Raw genomic sequence first — 27,001 nt, 5'->3', positions numbered from 1 at the left:
ATGTATCTCCATCATTATACAATATATAACTGTATTATTTTATCATCTAACTTAATCTTCTATGCATTTCTGGGACAGTTCCTGGCATATTGGTGCTCCATAAATTCTAATTTCCTTTTCTGGACCCTTCACAAAGTCAGTGTGAGCTGCCCTTTTATTACACTTCCCCATGCTCCCCAACAAATTGCAACTTTAACAGTTTTGGCTTAGCTACACCATCCGGAAGAGTGGTTGCCTACCCAGACAAGGCCAATGGCAGAGAGCAAGCAAGAGGGAGGGTGGTTGCAAGAATACTGTAGAAGTAGAATCCATGAAGATTGGCATTTCATTAGATAAAAAGGTATAAGGAAGAAGCAGGAACTAAAAATGGCCTTGAAGCTTTTCACCTGGGTGACTTCATAATGGTGGTGAAATTTCCCAAACGGGGAACAATGGAGAAGGGGCAGATTTCATAGGGACTATGGAATAAATTCAACTTTGTTTCGCCATCTTAACTTGGAGATGCTGGTGGAGTAAACAAGTGGTGATTTCTAGCAGAAAGATGAAAATAAATGCTGGATATCAAGAAAAGTGGGTGCTTTCAGTGCTGCTAGAGGCAACTGACCTCTTGGAAGCTGATATGATTTGTGGGGGAGAACTTCACTTATGCAGAAAAGAGGGCTGGTGGCTGCGGACACCTTTTGAATATTTCCATCTTTCTGTCCTGCGGAAGTCACAGATTCAGCATGTCCAAAGTAGAATCAATCATCTTCCCACAAAACTGTACTTTATCCAGATCGCTTCTTTTCTCCTCTAGCTGTGCAAATGCCACTCTTTTAGTCACTCTGGCTCAAAAGCTCAGTCATCTATGTCTCCTCTCTTAATTCTTTTCATAATAAATTTACCTTATAAACAATTCTGAACATTCATACAAACAACAGGTCATAAATATAGTCATTTATAATGGAACTATTTTGGATGGTTTGTAGTGTATCATTCTGGTCACATTCCTAAGCAAATACAGATTTAATTTCCTTTAAACATGATTAGAGTCATACTCTACATTTTTAGAGTAACTATTTTATTAAAGTATAATATTCATATAGAAATGTACACAATAAAAAAGAAATGTACACAATCATAATTTGACAACTTTTCATGTCATTAAAATATTCTCCCATGACAATTTTCAAAAGCTCAAAGGTATTCCATCTCATAGATGTACCATAGTTTAGATAACTAACCACTGTTCTAGGGTTTCTGGCTTTTTTTCCTAATCTTCTCACCTCTCCTTCCACAATGCTGCAAAGATGAATTTACCTGTATTTAACCTGTATTTTGTGCCCATTTCCAATTTTTCCTTTAGAATAAAATTCCTAGAGACTGAATTTCTGGGCCAACAGGCATGTGCATTTTAAAAAATAAACTTTAATTTTAGAGTTGTTTTAGGTTTACAGAAAATTACGAAGGCACTGCACACGGTTCCTATATACCTCATACCCAGTTTCCCCTATTATTAATATCTCTAGCTGTGCAAATTAGTATAGCACATTTGTCACAATTAATGAACCAATATTGAGATATTATTAACTAAAGCCCGTACTTTATCCAGATTTCTTTACTTTTTACCTAATGTCCTTTTTGCTGTTCTACTATCCCCCTGAGGATACCACCTTACATTAAGTTGTCACGTTGCCCTAGTCTCCTCTTGGCTGTGACAGTTTCTCAGACTGTCCTTGTCCTCGATGACCTTGGCAATTTTGAGGAATACTGGTCAGGCATTCTGTAGCATGTTCCTCAATTGGGGTTTGTCTGATTTTCTTTGATCAGGCTGGGGTTATGGGTTTGGAAGGAGATAAAATACCGCTCTCATCATATCTAGTCCACAGACTGTCAACATGATTTATCACTGCTGATGTGAACCTTGATCACCTGGCTGAGGAAGTGTTTTCTCTACCATCAAGTTACTCATTTCCCTCCTGACTGTACTCTTTGGAAGTCACTAGGCACAGCCCACATTTAAGGAGTTGAGAGTTAGGCTTCAGGGTGGAGTATCTACATAAATTATTTGGAATTCTTCCGCACTAGCGTTAACTATTCTTTCCATTTATTAACGTATTCATATCAGTATTCAGATAATTACCTTGTATCGGTATGGACTCACAGATATTTCTTTTATTCTTGAGTTTTAATCCAGTAGTGCTTTACTTGTTTTGTTGCTCAAGGCATGTGTATTTTTTAACACCCTGAGTAACTCACTGCTAAGCTACCCTGCCAAAGGTTGTACCAACTCAAAGGGTTGAAAGGAGGATCCATTTCCCCTTCAACGCCACACACCCTTTATGAAAGTAGGTCAGCAAGCAGGGATGAGGCCTAGGCCCTCTCTAGCGCCCAGTTTCCCGACGAAGATGAGGCCGGCACGGAGACGTCCTTCCCCAGACGGGCACCTCACCCCTGGTCTCGCCCCCGCCCTAACCGCGGCCTCTCCTGGCCCCCAGTAGGGTCTCCAGGCTTTCCCCCACGGCCCCGCCCTACTTGGGGCGGAAGTAGGGGAGGCCGCGGGCCGGAAGTGCTGGGCGGGGGCGAGCCCTCCCGCGCAGATAGCTCCTCCCACTCTGTCGTCGCCCCACCCCCTCCGGCCCATACCGGAAATGAGGTCAGAGAGGGAAACCCTAGCGGGGAGACTCGGCCCCCATAGCGGCGGCCGCTGGAGGTGCCTGCGGCAGCTGGTGAGGGGTCGATGCGGGTCGAGAGGGTCGGGTTCCGGGGGGGTGGCGCCAGCGGGGCTCCGGGCTCTGCGCCGTGGCTGAGCGGCCGGAGGCTTTGAGGGGCCGCGGCGGCCGGCGGGAGGAGCGAGGGTGGCGGGGCCTTGCTTTTCAGGGCCCATCGCCTCCGTCCGGGGGCGGGGAGGAGTTGAGGGTCGGGCCGTCTCCTGGGCGACGGTCATCACCTCTTCGTTCTGGCTCTTTGGGCCGGCGATAGCGTGAGGGCTTGGTGTCCAGGGCCGTGGTCGCCCTAGTCCTCGGGGGCGGGCCGGGGCGTTGGAGAGCCCTTTGAAACACGCGTTTTTTTCCCCCCTCACATGTGTGGCCATGTTGTGACCCCTGATCACGGAGAGAGCCTAGTTACCGGGATTTGCTTTTTCGCAGTTTCTCTCCCGGAGGAGACTGACCCCTGGCCCCTGGCCCCTGGCCCCTGGCCCCTGGTGAGCAAGCCTGAGAAGTTGCCTCTTGCCTTTCCCGCCTCCTCCGCCCCCAACCTCCGACCCTGCCCCTGCCTCGCTTCTTACTCCTCCCAGTTTCCCCTTTTTCCTTTACGTAAATCAGACAGCCTTTCCTCTTCCCGAGGGCTGGCCTGGACCCGAGGGTCCTCTTGGACCGGAGGTGCGGGAGTCCCAGGCTGCTTCTGTCACCTGCTTTTCGAATTGCAGTTTGGGAGGCAGGAAAGGATTCTGCACAGGCATTCGACTCCTAGTTGTTTGGTAACTTAGTTCCACGTTAAAGTTTGTCCAGTTCTGCCCGAGTTTTTAAAGCGGTAGTTCTTTATTTGGGAAGTAGACTTAGGCATGCTGTTGTTCCCACTTGTTTACCTATTTTGGTCCTAGGGACAGTTGTTTCCCAAACCCCAGTCAGGGTGTTTCAAACTACTTCTTTTCTAAAGGGAAGTGGTCATGTGTGTGTGTGTGTGTGTGTGTGTGTGTGGCTTTTGACACTTGGAGAAGTTTTGTTTGGTTGGTAGTTTTGGAACTAGATGTCTCCATTGCCCCCACCGAGGTGGCAGATAAGCCAGCCGACTGTTTTCCTGCCTTTTGAGTTCGTTGGCATTGGGACCAAATGAAAAAAGGTTTTAGGAAAGTCCTTTGGAGAATGTGAACTGCATGAACGGAAATACGGCCTGAGAGTGGCATCACACAGAGATTTAAGCTCTAATTATGGTCTTGAAATACTTTGGTCTTAAGGGGTAGGGAAAAAGTGCCAATTTAATATGGATTTAATAGGTGTTACACAAATTATATTAGACATTTCCATTTAAAAGGGCATTTTGAAGATTGGTCTTACTACTTTCATTCCTTGAAAGGTTTGCCTCTGAAGTGACCCCTGAAATATGATGTATGATGGTTTGATATGAATGAGTAGAAAAGTAGGAAATTTTGGAAAGCGGTCAGCTACAAATCTTAGAGACTCCACCCATCCCTGTCATTTCAGCCTCAGTTATATCCTGTTTTTGTGTGATGGTCTAGCATGAAAGCACATAATTAAGGTGATCACTTATTTTCTGAAGGATGGGGGAAGAGTTTAAAAGTTGCTAATAATTAAAAATTATATGATATAGTCTTATAAGATTCTTTACCTGGTAGCTTCCAGATGGTAGTTGGTACCAGAACGGGTATAAACTTAGTCTCTTTTTCCCATTTAGAGTACAAACCCGGTCCACTACAGATTCTTGGATCGCTAAAACGGCAAGCAGTTTTCCTTAAAGTGTGTCACTAAGGTTGTCTTTCTGTTCTCTTCCACAAGCATTCTTATCAGTGACCTCATACTACACAATATTCCTTCATCTATGCTTTTGAAGTTGAGTGTTTTTCTGCCCTTGAGTGATGAGATATTCTTTTATCTTTTTGGATCTTATCATTAGGTAATTTAGTGACATGTTTAATTGGGGAAAAGGGGGAAAGATTTATTCCCCTGAGTTTGCTAATATTCCCATTGTCATTTGGTAAATGAGTTTTTGTGCTTAAAAACATGTTGACTTCAGGCATTTAACAGGGGCCAAACACCTATTTTCAGTGGCCAAAGCGGGCGTGGATGGTAGGATTCTAAGAGTAGGCAGATGAAATTGACTATTTTCTATGGAAAGGGTGGACTGTGCAGTGACATGATTTGTTTTGTAAAATTTTTCTAAAACAACAGCTCCTATTCAGGCTCTCTTTTTCTTTTTTCTTTTTAAACTTTCTTTTGGCAGATGTGGCCTCATGGATGAGCTGGTACATGACTTAGCCTCAGCCTTGGAGCAGACATCTGAACAGAATAAGCTTGGTGAGCTGTGGGAAGAGATGGCCTTGAGCCCTCGGCAGCAGAGGCGGCAGCTTCGCAAACGGAGAGGCAGGAAGCGCCGTTCAGACTTCACCCACCTGGCAGAGCATACCTGCTGCTACAGTGAGGCCTCTGAGTCCAGTCTGGATGAGGCCGTTAAGGACTGTCGAGAAGTGGCCCCGGTCACCAATTTTAGTGACTCTGATGACACAATGGTAGCCAAACGGCATCCAGCTCTCAACACCATTGTTAAGAGTAAGCAACATTCTTGGCATGAATCTGACTCCTTTACTGAAAATGCACCTTGTCGACCGCTCAGGCGCAGGCGGAAGGTGAAGCGAGTGACTTCAGAGGTGGCTGCCAGCCTTCAGCAGAAGCTCAAGGTGTCAGATTGGAGCTATGAGAGAGGGTGTAGGTTCAAGTCTGCTAAGAAGCAGCGTCTGTCACGCTGGAAGGAGAATACTCCCTGGACATCATCAGGCCACGGATTGTGTGAATCAGCAGAAACTAGGACTTTTCTCAACAAAACAGGAAGGAAAGAAAGGATGGAGTGTGAAGCAGATGAACAAAAACAGGGCTCTGATGAGAACATGTCAGAATGGTGAGATCTCTTACTTAGTGAAAGATTTTTCCTGATTAATTTGACCCAAAGTACAAATGCACAGTCTTGATTAATTTAACTTTCTTTCCAACCACCTTCTATAATATTGACTTTGTAGCTCTCCTTTAACCAATTAGCTAGTGTTTATCTCTAGTTTCTATTTATTTTTATTGATTTTAGAGGGACTAAGGGAGAGAGAGAGAGAAACCATAATGTGAGAGAGAAACATTGATTGGTTGTCTCTTGCACATCCCTGACCAGGGATCGAACCTGCAGTCTGGTATGTGCCCTGACTGGGAGTTGAACCCATCACCTTCTGATGCACAGGACTATATTCCAGCCAACTGAGCCACACTGGCCAGGGCTATCTCTAGTTTTGTTTTGTTTTTAATCCTCACCGGAGGAATTTTTTTCCCTTTTATCGAGAGAGAGAGAGAGAGAGAGAGAGAGAGAGAGAGAGAGAGAGAGAGAGGAAGGGAGGGAGAAGGGGAGAAGGAGAGAGAGAGAGAGAGAGGAGAGAGAGAGAGAGAGAGAGAGAGAGAGAGAGGCAACTATGTAAGAGAGACACATTGATTGGCTGCCTCCGACCAGGGGTGAGGTATTGCACATTGATTGGCTGCCCCCGGTGGGGTATTGAACCTGCAACCAACAGAAGCATGTGACCTTGACTGGGAATCCAACTGGCGACCCTTCAGTCTGCAGGGCGACACTCTTAACTACTGAGCAAAATCAGCCAGTTGAAGAACATTCATGATTCTGTTTCCCTCTGTCAAGAAGGCTATACTGTAATGGAAACACATTTGTTTCTAAAAATGGTTTAAAATGTGTGCCTCAAATGCATAACCAGAATTTCATTTTAAAGACAGTTTGCTGCTGTTTATGCCACGTAGTTCATACATGGGTATTGTTCTTTAGAATCAGGGTCTCAGCAGAGGTTGGTGTATATGTGTGTGTGTATTATAAATGCTGGTGCCACACACATGGAGTTTGTAAATGTTCCTGGTACTGCCTTTACCCATTAAGAATCATGGCTTTAGATATGTCTGGGCTATAATTGTGTTCTCTGCTGCTTACAGTTTGACTATATTGAGTTTATTTTTTATGGCTCATATTCAAGTTGTCCAAACACATCGTAGGCTTTGAAAATAACAGTACTAAGTCCCATTAGTCTTATGTCAGATGTCATTGAGCCAGAAAAATTTGTATGTATTGGGTGCATATTTATAATGTCAGTATAGTTTTTATTTTTTACCTCTCAGTTAGATAGTCCTAGGAACAATGAAACTACCCAGCTTGATACTTTAATATTGTCATTATTAATAATAATGTGTGATATCTGTTTCTCAGTGGGGGAGATGCTGTTGGTGTTTTGGATGGGGTAGTTCTTTGTGGTGAGGGATTGTCCCATGCCTTGCAGGATATTTGGCATTTTTGCTTTGTTTCCATCCACCTGCCCACTTCATATTATCAAACCAAATGCTTCTATGGGTGTTCCCTAGGTGGGTTGAATAGTCTCAATTGAGAACCTTTGTATTCTATTTTGATATTAGTTAGCATTTATGAAACACTAACTGTGTGCCAGGCACTGTACTATTGTGCATAACATATATTCTTACTTAATGCTCACAACTCCACTATTTGTATTTTATAGAAGAGGAAATGGAGGTTAAGCATGGTTAGATAATTTGCCCAAAGGTGGCAAAACTGGAAGTCAAACCTGATTCCTAAGTTCATACTTACCACCATGTTTCCTACCTTTTGACTTTGCCTTTTCCATGGCTCTTTTTTCTCTCATCTTAACTTCTATAACCTAAGGATGTATGGCCTTTCTTAGGACTTTGCTTCTTTTGAAATTTGTCTGAAAAACAAAGACATAAATCTTGGGGCCTCTGAGGTGAGGCTGTGTGAGTAACAGGAAAAGCTTTGTAGGTCTGTATGCCTGTACCTTTCTTGGGTGGTTTTTAATCCAGCTGCACAACTAGGTAGGCTTATGATTTGGTTTTTTGAATTTTCCTCTAATGTATATTCCAAGGTCTATTTACCCAATTTATATATAAATTTTGGGTTATAAAGATTCCCCCTCCCCCATCATGCTATTTTTAATTAAACAAGAAATACTTAGTCAACTTGTAGCTTTTCACAATGTTGAAAATCTCATTTGAGGTGGTCAAGTTTGTTTCAATATTGAGCATACATACCAAATAGTAATCTTACTGTTGAGAATGGTGATTTTAAAAATAGCCCTTTGGGATGATAGATAGCTTGTGTATATTTCTTCCCCAGAATTTCTTATTAAACTATGACAATTGTGTATGTGAGGGAGATTCTTAACTCTCTCTAAGATAGCCCATGTATGATTCTAAATGTAGAGCCTATAATCTAGCAGTGAGGTACTTTGGTTTTTCTGATTCCTTCTTATCCCATCTATTGCTCATACAGTCAGGTGGTGAGAATATACATTCTAGTTACCCGAGAGCCTGGAGAAATTGAAATCGGCAGCAAGTCTTACAGAATTTCTTACTCTTTTCAAATTGAGGAGACCTTGTTTCCCCCTTTGGTCTATCTCCCTGGTTCATGACTTTAGAGTTTTTTCAGTGATGTGGATGCCAAAGTCTTTGCAGCTAGCTAACTATGAGGGGGAATAATGGGTGGAATAGTAGCAGAAATAGAAAAAAAATTCTTTAGAATCTGATTATTTAGAGCCCTAAATTTGCTTTGATTATGTTGAGTCATCTATAGTTATAAACAGAAGTGTTTGTATTTATTCCCCCTAAATCTACTCTGTGGGGAAAGGGGAAATTTTTACTCTCACTGCATATTGTGTTCAGCCTCTCAATAGTAAAGTGGAAATAAAAATCTTCTGCCCTAAATTATTAAGCACACCTTATAAACAGGAGTAGCATTAGAGTGTGTTTAAGTAGATAATAGTGTATGATTTGGATATTGTACCGTCTTGTTGAGTTGATTCTGTCAAAATATTCTTAGTTTTTCTGCATTAAAAGAGATACTTCCAAGAATCCTCTTGGTTACTCTTTTCATAAATTTATTTGGATGTGCTAATTTATTCACAGATCAAAGTGTAGAACTTTACTTTTTATCAGTTGTATTGAGGTTTGTCAGATTGTATATGAACCAACTTGTAAAATTATTAGGATGAATTGATCATTTAGCTTAGCCTAGTCTCAATGGATAGGAAGAGTTCTTATAAAAGTCATGCATTACGTGTTTTAGGATCAAAACCGTATGTCTCAATCAGAGAGCTTTATTTCTAATTTCCTTAAATTCACTGGTAACTAAACTTGGAGTCCTTTTAAGTGTAACCAAGAATTCTTTTTGCTTTTTCTCTTTCTGTTCTTCAAGTCTACACCAGCCAGTCCCTTGAGTTCTGAAGAACTAAAAGTGGTTGTGATGTAATAGCTTTCTTATGCCTGCAAAAAGATCAGTTATTATTTTATTATTTTTCTGTGCATGTGTGTTCCATTCTAAAATGGAACAACTCTTTTATAAAGTTACTTTCTACTGATTTTTATTCAAATTGCCTATAAAGCAGTTATTAATTAGCCTAATTTTGCTCTATTCTCTCCTAACACATCATTCATCTGTTCTCTTTGAATATAGCTTAACTTCTTTTCTTTCATAAATGAGTTGGTTTGGTGATGGCCTGAGGTTGCAGTTAGGAGCCTTCCTCTGATGATATATTAGAGGCTGATCTCACAGGAAAGAAAATATTCCTTTCTCTTGGAAGGCAAGTGACAGAGATAGAGTGCTAAACCTTCCCCCCCTTCTCCAGCCCGAGCTGACCTTCTGCGGCCCCTTGGTGCCTCTTGTTTTCTTATTTTTATAGAAAATCAATATCCCTTCTGACACAAACAATAGCTCAGAAGCAAGAATAAATGGCAGAAAGCTGAGATCTCTGTCTATCACCTCTCACTTTAACTCCCCCAAACTCTTTAATTATGAGTGGGCTTTGCTCCAGGTGTTTGCGACAGTGAAATTGCTAAATGAGGACCATTTTAACCAAAGATTGGGTGATCAATATCACTCTATAGCAGTAGCTTGTTGGATCAATAGCATTCATTATTTCATGGTTAAGGTAAGTAGCCTCCTTTGCGAGTGGAGGTCATTAATCAGGGGTTTCTGGAGCTGTAGAAAAGAATATATGAGGTAGGTTGAGGATGTTCTGTTTTCTATTCTGTAAATAGGGATGCTGACCAACAGTATATTACCATTGTTGTAAATGATACTTTTGCATTTGAGAGTATTGAATAGCTAGCATAGTGTTTTTATGTAGATTTAACAAAAGTTCTGTTAGTACATCCTTAGGAACAACTTAAAAAGACAACTTGGGAGGTGAATCTGATACTATTGTATTTGAGGATCTGTCTCTTGAAAGAAATGTCTACCTCTTGAAAGAAATGCTAGAATTATTCTTTGTGGTTCTAGAGGAAGGAACTTGGACTCACAGATAGAAAGTATAGAGAATTAAGTGTTGCCTCAGTATAGATATAACATTCTGAAAATTAGAACTTTGTAAAAATGAAGTGAATTGTTTCACTAGGTAATGAGTTCTGGATCACTGGAGGGATTCAAGCCTGGGGTTGGTGACCAATTCTGTGTTATTGTGAAGTTGGAGAGTTTGAACTGAATGACCTCTAAAGTCCCTGCAAAACTGAGAGTCTATAATTCTTTTCAGTCACAACCTCCTTCCCATCACTGTAGCTTCATTTTTAAATAAAGCACCTGATAAGCAGCCTCCACTGCCCACTAAGATACTTACGAAGGCATAAAACATTGCACACACATGTCATCAGAAACGAGGACTGACAGTTGGCCTTTTGCCAAGATTTCCCCAAACTACAAGGTTGATAGAGCTATACTGGAGAGGCAGTTGGAAGCCCTCCTCAGCAGTGCTGAGCCTTCCCTGCAGGTGGACAGCGAGGCCCTGCATCCTTTCTCTGTAGTCAGCTCTTGGTTCAGAAAAGCAAGGCTTATTTTGATCAGAAAATTGAGCAGCTGCTGTTTGAGCCAGCATGTTGTTCCATCCTTTACTTTCTGATCACTATCTTTCATTTTCTATTTGGAGGCTATAACTCCCAGAATATACTTGGATAAGGAATCTTAGTGTTTTCTGTGTATATATCTGTGTTTGAGGGTAAGGAGGAAGTAGTCACAGCATGTTGAGTCCCAGGAAATAGAGTCTCCAAAAATAAAGTTTACTGTTGGCATCGGCAGAGACGGAAAAAGCACTCATAATAGAGCATTCTGAGAATTGTAGTGTTTTCTATGCCTTCATTTATTGCAGACTCCTAAAATGGAGTCAGAATCAGGCAGGGAGTGTTAGAAGATCCTGTCTTAGTCCAACATTAGCCATCTGAGATAAAAGCCCACCAGTGACACTGGGAATTACACTAGGGGCTCTGCACATCCTCTTGGCCAATTGTAGAGGTGAGAAGAGCATGTTACTACCCATAACCAAAGGAGTACAGAATGGGAAGATAATTTACAGACCCTTTCTGCTGGCAAATACCAGATTCTAGGTAAACCAGTCTGAACAAGAGGTCTTTGAACAAGTTCTGCAGAATAAAGAAAAGAGGTCATCCTTCAAGTTCAGAGGAAGATCACATCTTTGAAAATGATTGCCAGTGGAAAGCAGGAGAGCATTTTTGAAAATCTTCATTAGGATGCAAAGAGGTATAATCACTTTGGAACAGGAGTAGTAAGTCATAAGGACAGAAAAATAGCTATTTGAAAACCAGTGTTATGGGAGGGAAAATTGTAGGGAAATTTAAAATGTTAAAATGAAAGATAGTTCATCTTGTTGAACACTGCGTTGATGATGTGGAAAACTTCAGAAGCCCTCCCAAAATGCAGAGAGGAGCTAAAAATGAGAGAGAAGATGATAGATAAGGAGGACAGAGAATTGAAGCCCAGTCTGTGAATATGTAAATATTCCCAAGGAACAATCCAATGCATTCGAATAGAAGAATGATTTAAAAAATTTGAAGAGAAAAATAATTAATTATAATAAAATAAAATAATTAAGTATAATAATTAAAAGGGAAAACTAATGAAAAGAGACTTGTACTTAGATATATGCTGACATATTTTTGCATTCTACATTGGTAGTAGGGATAGAGCAAGTACTGTATAAAGAAAAATCTTAAAAGGGATGAGAAAAATAAGACTGGCATTCATCTCTATAGTACTAAATGTGAGGGGCTACATTTGTCTTGAGTGGGGAAAAGATTACTCCCCTACCCCTCGTCCCTGAATTTTATGTATAGCTAAGATAGATTTCACATAGAAAGGAGCACCTTCTTAGATATACATGTCTCAGAATGTATGCCCTTTAAAAATTTACTCTCAAAAGACATTTTATCTAACCAAAGATGAATCACTATTAGCTCTAAGAAAAGGTAAATCTTAGGAGGATGGGTGGACTTTTCTAAGGCACAGCCCCCAGCTCAGTAGCAGAGTCCTGAGCAAAATCATGATCCCTGCAAAGTCTGTCTGATTGCAGTGGCTTTGGTAATGAACCTGTGAAACTGGAGAGGTTGCTGCTTATGTGGTGCCAACTGAATGAAACTGAAACACTCCATTATACAATGTCATAATTTATTATGGGAATAATTTTACAGTTGATGTGAGATATTTCTCTGAAAAACCTCAGTCATGTTTGTTTTCATTCTTAGAAGTCTGATTACGTATGGTTACAAATGTAACACCTTGACCCAGAAAAAAGATGGGGGAAAATTGAGCAGAGATATCTTTGGGCAGTGGATCTAGGAGTGACATTTTTTTTTCTTCCTGTTTTTCTGAATTCTAAGACAATTTAAAATTATTATTAAGTACACCGTTATGTATTTAATTAAAATGAAAACTAATCTTTTAGCATGATGATGTAAGCCATAAACTCTATCCTGCTAATTTCTTTTAAAATTAGATAATTGAGGCACCTCTTATTGAGCTAATCCTATATAATAAAAGGCTAATATGCAAATCGACCAAATGGAGGAACGACTGGTCACTCTGATGTGCACTGACCACCAGGGGGCAGACGCTTAACGCAGGAGCTTCTCCCTGGTGGTCAGTGTGCTCCCACATGGGGAGTGCTGCTCAGCCAGAAGCTGGGCTTACGGCTGGCGAGGCTGGCGAGCGCAGCTGCGGTGGCGGGAGCCTCTCCCGCTTCTGTGGCAGTTGGACATCCCCCAAGGGCTTCTGGACTGTGAGAGGGCGCAGGCTGGGCTGAGAGACCTCCCCATCCCTGAGTGCATGAATTTCATGCACCAGGCCTCTAGTTGGTTAATAATCTTAAATGAGTTGGTTAATAATCTTAAATGAGTAATCTTTAATGAGTAAAAATTGAGTGGTAACTTATTGATATTGAATTTTGATTATAGATGATAAACTTGTTCTGTACATCCTTATTGTAACTGAGACAGGTGTAAACTATTCTCATTCAGTTTTAACTTACAGTCCTTGTAGTTAGGAATATGAAAGAATTAGCAAGCTCTCAGGTCAGAGGACAAGCTGTGGTTTTTTTCCTCCCAGTTGTGGGAATTTAGAGAGATTTGTCTTATTGAAAATAGAAGCTGCTCATGAGGGCCAGAAGGTAGGGAGTTATTTTCAAAAAAGAATTCATAAAGGTGCTGTATTATTTATTGCTGCAGAAAAATTGCCCTAAAGCATAGCAGCTTTAAATCACAAACATGTAAGTCTTATAGTTCCTGAAGTCAGGTATTGGGAAGCAGCTTAGCTGGGTGGTTCTGGTTCAGAATCTCATACTGTTGCATTAAAATTTAGCTCTCAAATGCTGGGGCTGCAGTTGTCTCAAGCCTTGACTAGGGCTGAAGGCTCTACTTTCAAGCTTAGTCACAGGGCTGTTGGCAGATCTCATTTCCTTATGGGCTTTTGGACCAAGAGTCTTGGTGTCTTTTTCACTTCTAGACTCACTCATGGGGGGAGGGGAGGGGAGGAATCTCCAGAGTACCCAAGATGGAAGCCACAGTCTTATTAAATCTATTATCAGAAATGACATACCATTACTTCTGCCTGTGCTATTGGTTACACAGACCAACTAGAGTGTGAAATACCAGGAAGTGAGTCATCTGTGAGTTTAGTTACTACAGATGGCTACTGGTCTTTTGAATTTCTTTCCTAACTTAGTAAGAAGATAAATTCAGGAATAGTTCAGATTACTATTTCCCCAGAACTTATTAGGAGAAGGTTTTTACTTTGATTTCAAAGGAAGGATCATTCAGCAAGCACATGGGGCTTAGGAGATATACCCCCCTGGCTCTGATGGTTATTCACTGTGTAATGCTGGGCAAGTGCTTAACCTCTCTGAGTCATTCCTTTATCTGTAGTATGAGGTTGACATAGTTACCTCAAAGAGTTTGGGGGTAGAAGAAATGTAATAATGAATATATGGCACTTAATACTTTGCCTGGCCTGCAGTAGAACTCAGGGCATGATATTACTTGTATCAGTAATTAATCGTAGCCTTCTATGTGAATAATTTCTTTAATAAACTCAATTCAATACCAAACCATTTTTTGAGATATTTGAAGTTTAGAGAATCTGTTGAGAGCAGCCTCTCCCCCCAGCCCCTGTGGGAAAAATATTAAATTTCATAGACTACATTTTACTTTTCCATTTAAAATGAAAATAGATTCAAGACCCATAGAATTTTTAAAATTGAAATGTAATTGAGAGCCCCATAGATTTTAGATGACTATTTTAATAAGAATGTCAGTGAGGGAATTACTACTATTAGCTTCTAAAATAATATTTGGGCACATACAAGAATTAGCACCCTAGAAGTCGCTTTCTAATCTTTCATCCTTTGCAGTGCTCTCGTGTTCACAAAATGCGTTCATATCATCACATCCTCAGAACAACCCATCCACATTTTATGTGCAGAGAAATAGGATTAGTGAGGTAAAGCGATTCACCACAAAGGCCATGCAAGGAGAAGCGGCAGAGCTGGTTTGAAGGAGTTCATTTCATTTGCGTAACATTTACTGGATGCCTGTCATGTGCCATGTGCTATGCTAGGCATTGGGCACATTGCGATGAGCAATCTATTTCCTTTCCAGCATGGATCTCTCTCTTCCGGGACTATAGGATCTCCTTTCTGCCTGTGCTAGGCAGAGGAGGATCTGTACAACGCTTGAGTAATTTCAGTCCTACCAGTTTGCCTGAAGATCCAGCTGCCTTCTCATGATTCCTGGGATCTGGAGGCCTGAGACTGTTTGAGGTCCTGGCCCACCCCTGGCAAGGGAGTGACACCTTTGTCCCTGAAGGCTGGCTCTACCTTGCAAAATGCACAGGCTTCTCTCCTCTGAAGTAGTTTCTCTTAACATGGCACCACTCCATCTCTCCACTTTGTTCATCACTCTCGATGAGGATTCTTAACTTTGTCAGTACTAATGTTTTGGGCCAGATAATTCTCTGTTGTAAGGGCTGTCCTGTGCATTGTAGGGTGTTTAGCAGCATCCCTGGCCTCTTACCCAGTAGATGCCAGAAGGACATCAACTCCCCTTTCTTCCCTTTGAGTCCAAACAAACAAAAATGGTTCCAGACATTGCCAGATGGCCCCCAGGATCCGTGAGGGCCAAAATTGCCTCCAGTTGAGAACTATTGCTCTAGATGTTTCTGGTACTGAGATTGGCTTTTTACTTCAGTGACTCTGCTTTTTCCAACAAGCATGAGTTTCAAATTTAGAGAACTGTTTAGTTTTTTAATTTATTGATTTGAGGGGGGCGGGGAGGGAGAGAGACATTGATTTGTTGTTCCACTTATGCATTAACTTGTTGCTTGTTGTATGTGCTCTGACTGGAGATTGAACCCTCAACCTTGGCATATGGTAATGACACTCTAACCAACTGAACTACCCAGCAAGGGCAAATTTAGAGAACTTTGTAAGACCAAAACATTGATCTACTCTATAGAATAAAAATAATGTAGTTTAAAAACTAAGAGTTTTTGCCAATTTAAAAACAATACCTTCTAATTGCTCCTCAAAAGGGCAAACAGTTCATTTCACAACTTGGAAATAGAAGCAGTTCAGATGAGAGCATTTTAAAATAGTGCCAAAGTTTACAATGTTTAGCTAACAGTGTTTGTCCTGGAATTAATTAAGTGGACAAGAAGTATGAATAGTGTTTTATTAGGCTTGATTCCTATGACAATCCACTTCTTTGAAAGTGGGTGCCATGCCCAGTCATCTGATTATTTCAGTTGGATGTGGTTCATTTGCTTTGGTCCCATAGAATCCCACCCAATAAGTTTCATTTTCTGGCACCATACATAGTTATTACAATATTATTGACTATATTTCCCATGCTGTACATTATATACCTATAACTGTTTTGTAACTACCAACCTGTACTTCTTAATTCCTTCACCTTTTTCACCCAGTCCCCTATTCCCCTCTTCTCTGGCAACCATCAATCTGTTCTTTGTATCTATGAATCTGTTTCTGTTTTGTTTGTTCATTTATATAGTTCTTCAGATTCCACATATAAGTGAAATCATATGGTATTTGTTTTTCTCTGACTGGCTTATTTCACTGAGCATAATACCCTCTAGGTCATCCATGCTGTCCCAAATGCTAAGATTTCATGCTTTTTTATGTTCTAGTAATATTCCATTGTATATATGTACTACAGCTTAAAAAATATATATATATTTCAGAGAGGAAGGAAAAGGGAGAGAGAGACAGAAATGTCAACTATGAGAGAGAACCACCAATCGGCTGCCTCCTGCACTGCCCCCACTGGGGATCGAGCCCGCAACCTGGGCATGCACCCCCAACTGGAATCTAACCCGGGATCCTTCAGTCTGCAGGCCCAACGCTCTATCCACTGAGCCAAACTGGCCAGGGCTGTATTACTGCTTTTTTATCTACTAATCTATTAATGGACAGCTTGGCTGTTGTAAGAATACTGCGATGAGTGTAGGGGTGCATATATTCTTTCGAATTTGAGTTTCTTCAGATATATACCCAGAAGTGGAATTGCTGAGTCATAAAGCACTTCCATTTTTAATTTTTTGAGGAACCTCCATATTGTTTTCCACAGGGGCTGTACCAGTCTTTATTCCTACCAGTGCATTAGGGTTCCCTTTTCTTCATATCCTTACCAACACTTGTTTGTTGATTTATTGATGATAGTCATTCTGATAATCTGTTGGCCATCTATATGTACTCTTTGGAGATGATTTTATTTTAAAATCATAATCTCTGAGCCATAAATGAAGGAAGGCTGCAGGACTGGACAACCGTGGCCTATGACTGGGAAATATTTGGTTCTACTTTATAGCTAGCGCTACATTTTGCGTGCTGTATTCTAGTGTTTATATACAAATATGCCATGAACTTCCTGGTATTTTTCTTTTTGATAAATTATGCTACCAATTTCTTATATATCATTAGATTTCTATAATACAAGTTCTTCTGGAGGGATAGGTTTAGCAGATGCTATCAAATGAAATAGTCCTCTCCAGATACTGGTGGAATGATGATACTTCTAAATAATAAGTGTTCTGTAAGACCTAAGTCATTTTCTTGGTGAAGAAAATATCTCCTTTGATAATAATCTTAAAATCCTGGTGATAGTCCTATATGACATCATTACCGTTACTCTAATTAACTGCATATAGAAACTTATAGAAATTAGTGCTAGCTAATCTTTCAAGAAGCGTCTCCTTAAATGCTGTTGACAAAAGTAGAAAATATACAGTGACAGGAAGGTTTTAGGTTACCAACACCTTTTGGACCCAACATCTTTCTTTGAGCTTGTCTTCTTTATTTAGAATATGAGGAGAGAATGAAATGCATGGAAAAAAAGGACTAAGGAAGCACTGTATCTTGTACTTACCAGTGGTTGGACAAGAATAGAGAAAAGAATTGATAGATTTTGTAATAAAGCAACAGTTTTATTTTTTTAATTGGAAATATTTAAGCAGAGGGGACCATAGACATTGCAGAGTTGAACTTGTAATACATGTACAGCAGGGATCAGCAAGCTTCCTCTGTAAAGAGCCAGATAGTAAATAGTTTAGGACTTTGTGGGCATTATGTTCTCCGTTGCAACTACTCAGCTTTGTATTTGTGGTGTGAAAGAAGACATAGACCATATATAAATGAATGAGTGTGGCTGTATTCCAATTAAACTGTATTTATGAACACTGAGATTTGGATTTCATATCATTTCCACATCTCACAAAATGTTCTTTTGACACCCCTCCCCCGCCCCCCGCCCGCAGGTTTATAAAACTAAAAACCAAACAAAATAAGTAACTGGCTGTTGTTTGCTAACCCCTAAGTCTCAGTTGGTGCTACTGCTAGCCAATAAAGAATATAACACGATGGTAGAACAGAATATCTGTCCCATGACCCACCGTCCTTCATATCAAGAGGAGTTAAAAATATGAAATTTGCTTTATTTTCGAGGTAAAATAAGAACAATAAAGTAGTAATCTGAGAAGATGTGTATGTAGTTAAGACTCAGTGGAATTAGGCTAGTAATATTTTTTAGGAATTTGCTAAAAATACAAAAACAAAACCATTAAGTTCAGCAGGCACAGTTCTTGGAACTGAGAAGTAGGAAGAATGCAGTAGTCCCGGCGTCCTCAAACTATGGCCTGAGGGCCACATGCGGGTGTTTTTGCCGTTTTGTTTTTTTACTTCAAAATAAGATATGTGCAGTGTGCATATGAATTTGTTCATAGTTTTTTTTAAACTATAGTCCGGCCCTCCAACGGTCTGAGGGACAGTAAACTGGCCCCTTGTTTAAAAAGTTTGAGGACCCCTGCTAGTCTGTGAGGATGTCTTCTGGATTTAACTGCAGAGCTCTTTGAAGATTCTAAATCCATTAGAATCCAGTGGTATAGTTTTGTAAGACATTTCTTACAGTGACACCTGAGAATGTTCCCACTTGTTCCCACAATAAAATAAAATGAAAGGACCTTTAAAGAAACTGGATATGTTTTATTGGCTCTTGCTGCAACAAATCTCTTAGGTCTATTATTCAGAGACAAGCTTAAGTGAGGAGAGCATTGCTACTTAATTTACTCAACATTCTTAGGATTTAGTATTGCCAAAATATTTGGAAGTATTGCAAAATACAAAATATTTTCAGATTTTTGGTCCAGAAATGTAGGTTGGGATTTTCCCAAGCCTTATGCAGTGTGGTGAAAATGTTTCTTCTTGCTTTGGTTTCTTCCATCTTCTAGAGCAGGTGAAAAAAATTAACTGCCTTGGAAGGAAATACTTCCAGTCAAGGAAACAGCTAATATAAAGAATAGAGAAATTTTTCTTGAACCAGATAAATCAAATTTAATGATTAGATGAAAGAAATACAGCCTCAGAAGAGGCAGAATTAATTGTTAGCAATAGCTCAGAAAAAGAAACTTATTAAATGGAATTCTATGCAGCAAAAGTTTTATTTCAATGAGTTCAAATGGAGTTTGTTTTTATATTTTTATATCTTAACTTCTTTTTGAAAATGAATTTTATTGTATATGCTTGATATGTAGGAAGACATTACATTTAGAAAGTAATAACTTTTGTCATACTGATTTCCCCACTCCTCACCCTACTTTATGGATTTTTGTTTGTTGCTTTGTAAATGGGAGAAAAAACTTGAGAGATGCTAGATGTCTTAAAGTTAGATAGCTTCATTTAAAACTGATAGTTGGTAATACTGAAAAAATAAAATTAGTTGATAAATTTGTAAATTTATGTTGTTTAATATACCAAAATAGTTTGAGGTTATTTCTATGAGCCTTAATAAATAGTTTTCTAATGCTAAACTAACAAAGTGGCTTTAGATATTTTTAAAGTACTTTGAGATATAAATAAAAGTTTTAGAATTTTTTAAAATAAACTTTTCCCAATGACTTAACCATGAAATTTACATTTCTGATTGGCTAATGAAATTAGGGAAACCTTTGATTTGAAAACCAGAAGAACATTAGACAGTGCTTTGTATTTGACTGGAGCTGATGTCTTCTCTTTGTTTTACTCTTTTTTTTTCCAGTGAAACCAGCAGTGTATGTAGCAGCAGTGACACAGGGCTCTTTACCAACGATGAAGGACGGCAAGGTAATCTTGATCCCAGCTTTAGGAAGATTCTAATGATTATAGGAGTGAGTCACTGAGAATATGGTGATTGTCTATAGCAGTGGTTCTCAAACTTTAGGGCATGTAAGAGCCACCTGGGGAGCTGTTAAAACTGCAAATTTTCAAAACTCCTAGAAATCACATAGTTCTAGAGTTGTCCCTTGGAATCTGCACTTTTCATAAGCACCTGGGGTGATTTTTATGCAGGTAGTTCAGACTTTGAGAATCATTGGTCCAGGGGTGATTATGGTGTCAAGGATGGGACTTTGGGAAGTTGCATTTTATTAGATATTAAATTAATCTTATTTTCATATAGGAATAGTTTATTTTTATAGCCTTATTTATAAACTAGAGGCCCGATGCACAAAATTTGTGCAAGGGGCTCAGCCCTCGTAGCCGCGGTGGCTTCGTCTGGAAGGTCTTTCGGCTGTCTGGTCTAATTAGCATATTATGCTTTTATTATTATAGATGACCACAGTGTTCTGAATGAATATATTATAGAAAACATCTTCTTTCTAAAGTTTAGCATAGAACACTGAATAAGGCTAATGTATGTTAACCTTTTGCACTTGGATGTTGAGTGTGACTCGACACCGTTAGCATCGGTAGCAGCTCGAGAAAAAAGCAAGCGAGTGCAAAGGGTTAATTATCAATTCTTTATTTTTACTACCTAAGCAGTAATTTGAAACTTTGTTCTTATCCTGTACACTTCCTAAGGCCATACAAATTGTGTACCAATAAGAATTTCATATAGCTCCCTTGGACTAGTTTTCTTACTCTAAATCAGGAACTTGTAGATCTCTAAAGTCCCTTCTAGATCTGAAATCCAATGAATTTTCTCCAAGGGTTAAGTGATTGAAGGACAGAGACACAGTGGCTACATGTCTTGGTTGATACAGATAGGCTCTCTAGTAATTGAAGGAATCCTAGGACCGTGAGACTCAGGATCCAAGTACTGATTTGGAGAGAGAAACTGTGGAGGAGGTGGTTTCTCACCCATGCCTCAGAGTAGTTATGGGCATGGATGGACTTGTTAAGCTTCCTACTATATGGAAGTTGTGAGTACATTTCTGTTCCATTCTAATGCTGAGGGAGCTAGGTGTCATTTGAGATTGTGTGTGTGTATATTCCCTGGTAGGTTCTGCCATGGCCTTTATTCTTTTATCTCATACCAGGAAAGTGTGGTTGTCCATGAGTGACCTGGTGTGCATACTGTTCAGAATTACTAATATTTGTTCTTTTTCTTTGCTTTTACTGCAATGCTATGAAGTATCATAATGCGTCTCTCAAAGGCTATGTTGTGTAATTATACAGAGGTGGAAGAGTGGGTGGACCTATTGCAATAGATTAGGTTTTGGGCCTTTGGAAAATCTTTCCTCTGATAAGAAGTCCTTGGTTTATCATGGAAGATTGTAGCCCCAGCTTTCTTCTTTGTCTCTCCCTCAACTTCACATATTATGGTGATGTTTTAGATGCTTAAGAGTTCTCAGCACATAGTTATGTTATTTCCTGCTTCCATGTCTGTTTATGTTGGTCTCTGCCTGAAATCTCACCCTTACTTTTCCTTGAATGGCTGCTCATCCACCAAGACACAGTTCTCCTTTTGCCTCTCTGGGACATATTTGTGGACTACATCAGTGGGTTTTCCTGCCTTCATGGGTTTGGCCAAGAGGTGGCATCTGCAGAAGAATGGAGGGAGAGAGGGAGGTGAATGAGATTGGGTGTAATAGTCAAGTTTTTATTATGATAATACTAACAACCCCAGAATTTCAGTGTTTTTTCACATTTATTTTTTACATTGGGACTGGGGATTAGCTGAAGTTGAATAGATCTGGCTCAGCTGGTCTCCAGGCTTCACATTAGGTTTGTGTCTATTCAGTGCATCTTATTCTGGGTACTAGGCTAAAGAAGCAATGGCTCTATGACTCATGGACTTCTCATGGCAGAGAACATGAATGTCAAGTGACCAAGCCAGGCCATGCATGAATATTTAAAGCTTTTGCTTGAATCACATTTGTTAATGTTCTACCTAAAGCAAGTCATATGACCAAGCCCAGTGCCTGTGGGATGAGGAAGTGTGCTCTGCCTTAAGTAGAATCCCATGGCAAAAGGCATGGGTGTATTATTTATTCTGTTAAAGGGAGGTGGAAGCAATAATGCTGTCTGCTACATTGGAGTATAGCTCTTCCTGGCTCCCTTTCTGTTGCACTGCTGGTTGGCTGTGGTTATGTTCCTTTGCAGAAGGCCACCACTCCTGTTGGGCAGCCTTTTCCTATAGCCACAGTTTTCTCAGGGCTCTGATAGCCATTCTTTCCCCTTGCTCCTTTAGCTCTAGTAATGTAAAGACTTCTCACTGTGCTGGCTCCAGGGTGCTTCACCATCCCTTACTGGTTTCTTTTAATACTGACTACACCTTTGTAAATAGGCGCTTTATTAAAGTCTCAGTTACTCCATTTAAATGTGCATGTGTTTCCTGAAGGGATTCTGACTGATACGCTCAGTGTAGGCACCATCTCCTAGAACCCTTACTCTTTTCTTTTCCTGTACTTGTTGCTTTCTCACCACTTACCATATCACATTATTGTTTATAGATAGATGCGTGTCTTTTCCATTGAAGTTTTTCAAAGACAGGATTAAATAAAAATTATTTGCAACTACAATAGGTAACACATCACCTGACATATAGTGAGCTCTTAATAAATAATTATTGGGAAGCCCAGTTGACAGGGAAAATTCTCCTTTCCCCCCCTCAAACAGAATCCTATATAATAAAAACCTAATATGCAAATTGACCAAAACGGCTAAACCACTGGCGGAACTACCAGTTGCTATGCCATGCACTGACCACCAGGGGGCAGACACTCAACGCAGGATCTTCTCCCTGGTGGTCAGTGCTCTCCCACAAGGGGATTGCTGCTCAGCCAGAAGCTGGGCTCACAGCTGGCAAGCGCAGTGGTGGTGGCAGAGCCTCTCCTGCTTCTGCTGCAGGCGGGCGGTAAGGAGCGAGGGGTCCTAGACTGCGAGAGTCCCGGGATGTCTGACTGCTGGAGATCAGGCCTAAGCCGGCAGGTGGACATCCCCCGAGGGGTCCTGTACTGCAAGAGGGCTCAGGCCGGGCTGAGGGGGAACTCCCCTCCCCCCAGTGCACAAATTTCATGCACCGTGCCTCTAGTTATACATAGAACCTCAAATTGTAAAACAGCTAAACTTATTTTGGTTAAAGCAGGGTCCTAAAGGAGCAGAGTGTCAGGAGCCTGATCCACTCAGCCTCTTCCTTATTCTCTGGCAGCACTCTTTTGAGGAGCTCCTGCATCAGGCATCTTAGTGAACACAGGTTGAAGACTACGGGTCTAGATGATCTCACAAGGTTGCTTCCAGTTCAGTGAGGCTCTATTCATATTATCAAAAATCTTGAGTGAATGCTTGAGAACCAAAAAACATTCCATGATAGTTTGCCATTTGTTATCAGAAAACATGATCTAGCTGAGTACACTGTTTTACTAAATGGCCTAAGAAATGCTTATGAATAATAAAGGAATTAATATGGTGAAATGCAGAGAAACTATTATTAACTAGAGGCTCGGGGTGGGAAGGGTTCCTCAGCCCGACCTGCGCCCTCTCGCAGTCCGGGAGCCCTCAGGGGATGTACGACTAACGGCTTAGGCCCGCTCTCCACAGGGAGCGGGCCTAAGCCACAGTCTGGCCTCCCTCTGTGGGAGGCAACCAGTGGGCCGATCAGGGGACTGGGCTGGCGAGTGATCAGCCCGGCCCCCATTGCCCTGCCACTGCTGCCACCGGTGGCCTTCCTCTGCAGGAGGTGAATGGGTGGGCTGATCAGGGGACGGCGCTGGCCGGTGAGTGGCCGGCCCTGCGCCCCCCCACCCTACCCCGATCGCCCCCCCACCACCGCTGATTGCCGCTGCCCACCCCATCCCCCATTACTGTCCCCACCCTCTGCCTGCTGGCACATGCCTTGGCTGGCCTGGCGCCGCTGCTCACCAGCCCTGACCCCCTGCCGACCGGTCATTCCGCTGTTCGGTCAATTTGCATATTATGCTTTTATTATATAGCAGGATTCTAATGTCTATCTTTAATTCATCTATGTACATTATTTGATGAGATGCTGTAGTGGTTCTCAAATTGTGGTCCCCAGACAAGCTTAGTATCACTAGGGAACTTGTTAGAAATGCAGTTTTGGTCCTGCCCAGAGCTGAATCAGAAAATATGGGAATACGACCCAGAAGTCTGTGTTTCAACAATCCCTACTTGCCCTATGATGCACATTAAAGGTTGAGAACCACTGCTTAAGAGAAACAGCTGTTGGTGGTGTTTTTTTTTTTTAAGAGAACACTTTGAGTAACTTCTTTAGTGGCAATATCTGCTGCTATTCACAACTATGCAGCTTTCATTTCCCCTTTTAGTGATCTCCACAGTGATTTAAGAGTTATCATTATCCTCGGTGTTAGTAGCCCATGAATCTGCTACTTCATGTGATGGGCATGTCCCGAGAAGTTTCCCTGGGATCCAGTACACCTTAGAGAATGAATGTATATTATGAACTCCTTAAATGTTCTTGCAATAATTTCCTTCATCCTTGCTATTTTGAAGGGGGGGCGGGGGCGGAGCAGACATAAAGTTATCTATCTTAATCTTTGTTGGCAGGAATAAATTATTGGAAACTGAGAGGCTATTATTGTAGCCAATAAAAAGATGTTTGAGCCAAAAACCTGGACATAGGGATTTAGTCTTGCCTTTGTCATTATTGAAGAGCCTTGGGCAAATGAAATAACTTCTTGACATAAACCTTGGGGGACTATATTATTTGTCTCTGGATAGTATTTTTTCTTGATAGCTTGGATTGCTAGTGTCGAGATGATTTTCTGTCCCATTAATGAGGTACCAAGGAAAAAAACAAGGTATGGATATACATTCTTTATTCGCCTATTATGAGAAATTCAACTATAGCAAAAGATCCCTCAGAAACAGCTATAACAATTGTATTTTATATAATATATATTTTTAAAATATAATAATGTTACATGCAGTAAACATTATATTTCCAAAAAAGGTTTAAAATATAATAATATTTCCAAAACTGGACTAACAGTATAATATCATAAAAGTTGTAGAAGATATTAAAAATCTGAAGTAACAGGATTACTTCTATATTCTAAAATGTTTTATTTCTCTGGCTCTATCTTTGTTCATCAGTTAATGTTCATTATATTCCACAAATGAGTGAGATTATGTGATATTTATCTTTCACTGATTGGCTTATTTTGCTTAGCATAATGCTCTGCAGGTCCATCCATGCTGTTGCAAATGGTAAGAGTGCTTCTTTTTTACAGCACAGCAGCATAGTATTTTCCATTGTGTAGACGTACCACAGTTTTTTAATCCACTCATCTGCTGATGGGCACTTGGGCAGTTTTCAAATCTTAGCTATTGTAAATTGTGCTGCTATGAACATAGGAGTGCATGTATCCTTTCTGATTGGTGTTTCTGATTTCTTGGGATATATTCCTAGAAGTGGGATCACTGGGTCAAATGGAGTTCCATTTTTAATTTTTTGAGGAAACTCCATACTGTCTTCCACAGTGGCTGCACCGGTCTGCATTCACACCAGCAGTGCAAGAGGGTTCCTTTTTCTCTGCATCCTTGCCAGCACTTGTCATTTGTTGATTTGTTGATGATAGCCATTCTGACAGGTGTGAGATGGTACCTCATTGTCGTTTTGCATCTTTCGGATGATTAGTGACTTTGAACATGTTTTCATATGTCTCTTGGCCTTCTGTATGTCCTCTTTTGAAAAGTGTCTATTTAGGTCCTTTGCCCATTTTTTGATTAGATTGTTTATCTTCCTTTTGTTAAGTTGTATGAGTTTCCTGTAAATTTTGGAGATTAAACCCTTATCGGAAATAACATTGGCAAATATGTTCTCTAACGCAGTGGGTTTTCTTATTGAGAAACAGCTAATTTTGAATTGAGAAACATTTGTGGGCTTTGAATCCCCAGTTCATTTATGCCCCTGAGAATGGTAGGAGGCAGTTTATTTTTGTGGTAAAGGCTTTGGAGTTAGTCAGGCTTTGAGTTCAAATCCTGGCTTCATCATATACCATCTGAACTTGACTTCTTTGGACTTTAGTTACTTCATTTGTAAGTTGGAGTTAGTGTAAGGTTTGGAAGAAATAACATATTTATAGATTTTTAGCATGGGTCGTGGTAGGTGTAAAGGCTCAGTAAGTTGCAGCTTTATTTTTGTACTATTAAAAGCATTCCAGTTTTCATCATACTATGGATCAAGAAGAAGGATCAGAACAGTTTTTTGTACTTTGACTTTATTTAAAAGTATTCTTAAACCTATATCACTGAGAGGTTATTCTCCCGTTTGGTTTTTGATAGAGCATGTTAATATTCCAGCTTATGAAAATGATCTCTTTACTTTAGGGGATGATGAGCAGAGTGATTGGTTCTATGAAGGAGAGTGTGTCCCAGGATTCACTGTCCCTAATCTTCTGCCCAAGTGGACTCCTGATCATTGCTCTGAAGTAGAAAGAATGGATTCTGGACTGGATAAACTTTCAGACTCCACATTCCTTTTACCTTCTCGGCCAGCTCAAAGAGGTGAGTTCTGAGGAGACCAAAATATACTTCACGCTTTTATGGTTCTCTTTGGGGAGAATCATCCCATGGTATGCATATTCCTTCCTTTAAGCATGTGTTAACTATCTGAATTTTGGTGCTAGTCCAGAGATTTTTCTAGAGGATTCAAGTGGGAGTCTTGAAGCTTGAGGTTCTCTTTATTCTTACCTAAGTCAATCCTTTATTCATGCCTAAATCAATGTCGTGAAAGAAAGCAGGGCATTCCTTCAGCTTGCTGTTGCCATTTGTGCCAGTTTTAGGAAGCGTGTAATGGCTGTTTATCCTGCTGTGACTGATGGGCTACTGAGTGCTCACCGGAAGCCTGAAGCACTGGGTCTTAGAAGAGAACAGATTTCAGTGAGAACATTCACATACAAGTTAAAGTGGCTTTTAAAAATATATATATTTTTTTATTGATTTCAGGAGAGGAGTGGAGGGGGAGAGAGAGATAGAAACATCAATGATGAGAATCATTGATTGGCTGCCACCTACATGCCCCCTACAGGGGATGTGTCCTTGACTGGAATCGAATCCGGGACCTTACAGTCCGCAGGCTGATGCTCTATCCACTGAGCCAAACAGGCTAGGGCACAGTGGCACTTTTTGAATGGATGATTT

The 27,001-nt window shown here is 40.5% G+C and overlaps 1 protein-coding gene across 3 annotated transcripts in view; it reads left to right on the top strand.

Moving 5' to 3' along the window:
- The first annotated feature begins 2,643 nt into the window (after nt 1–2,643).
- GPATCH2L (G-patch domain containing 2 like) overlaps nt 2,644–27,001 on the top strand; it is a 53,867-nt gene continuing 29,509 nt past the window's right edge. Inside the window, exons 1-4 of one of the 3 annotated variants that reach the window (XM_028141337.2) lie at nt 2,644–2,708; nt 4,942–5,613; nt 19,659–19,723; nt 26,189–26,365. In XM_028141337.2, the coding sequence (XP_027997138.2) occupies nt 4,952–5,613; nt 19,659–19,723; nt 26,189–26,365 (904 nt within the window). In that variant the 5' untranslated portion in view covers nt 2,644–2,708; nt 4,942–4,951. Of the gene's footprint in view, nt 2,709–3,439; nt 3,461–4,941; nt 5,614–19,658; nt 19,724–26,188; nt 26,377–27,001 lie in introns of those variants that run through there. The other 2 variants (XM_054715887.1, XM_008138807.3) reach the window with 2 other exon arrangements.

This window comes from Eptesicus fuscus, chromosome 5 (genome assembly GCF_027574615.1).
Source record: "Eptesicus fuscus isolate TK198812 chromosome 5, DD_ASM_mEF_20220401, whole genome shotgun sequence".
NCBI lineage: Eukaryota > Metazoa > Chordata > Mammalia > Chiroptera > Vespertilionidae > Eptesicus > Eptesicus fuscus.
The sequence above is the reverse complement of the archived record's forward strand: the minus strand, read 5'-3'. Positions and strand labels throughout refer to the sequence as shown.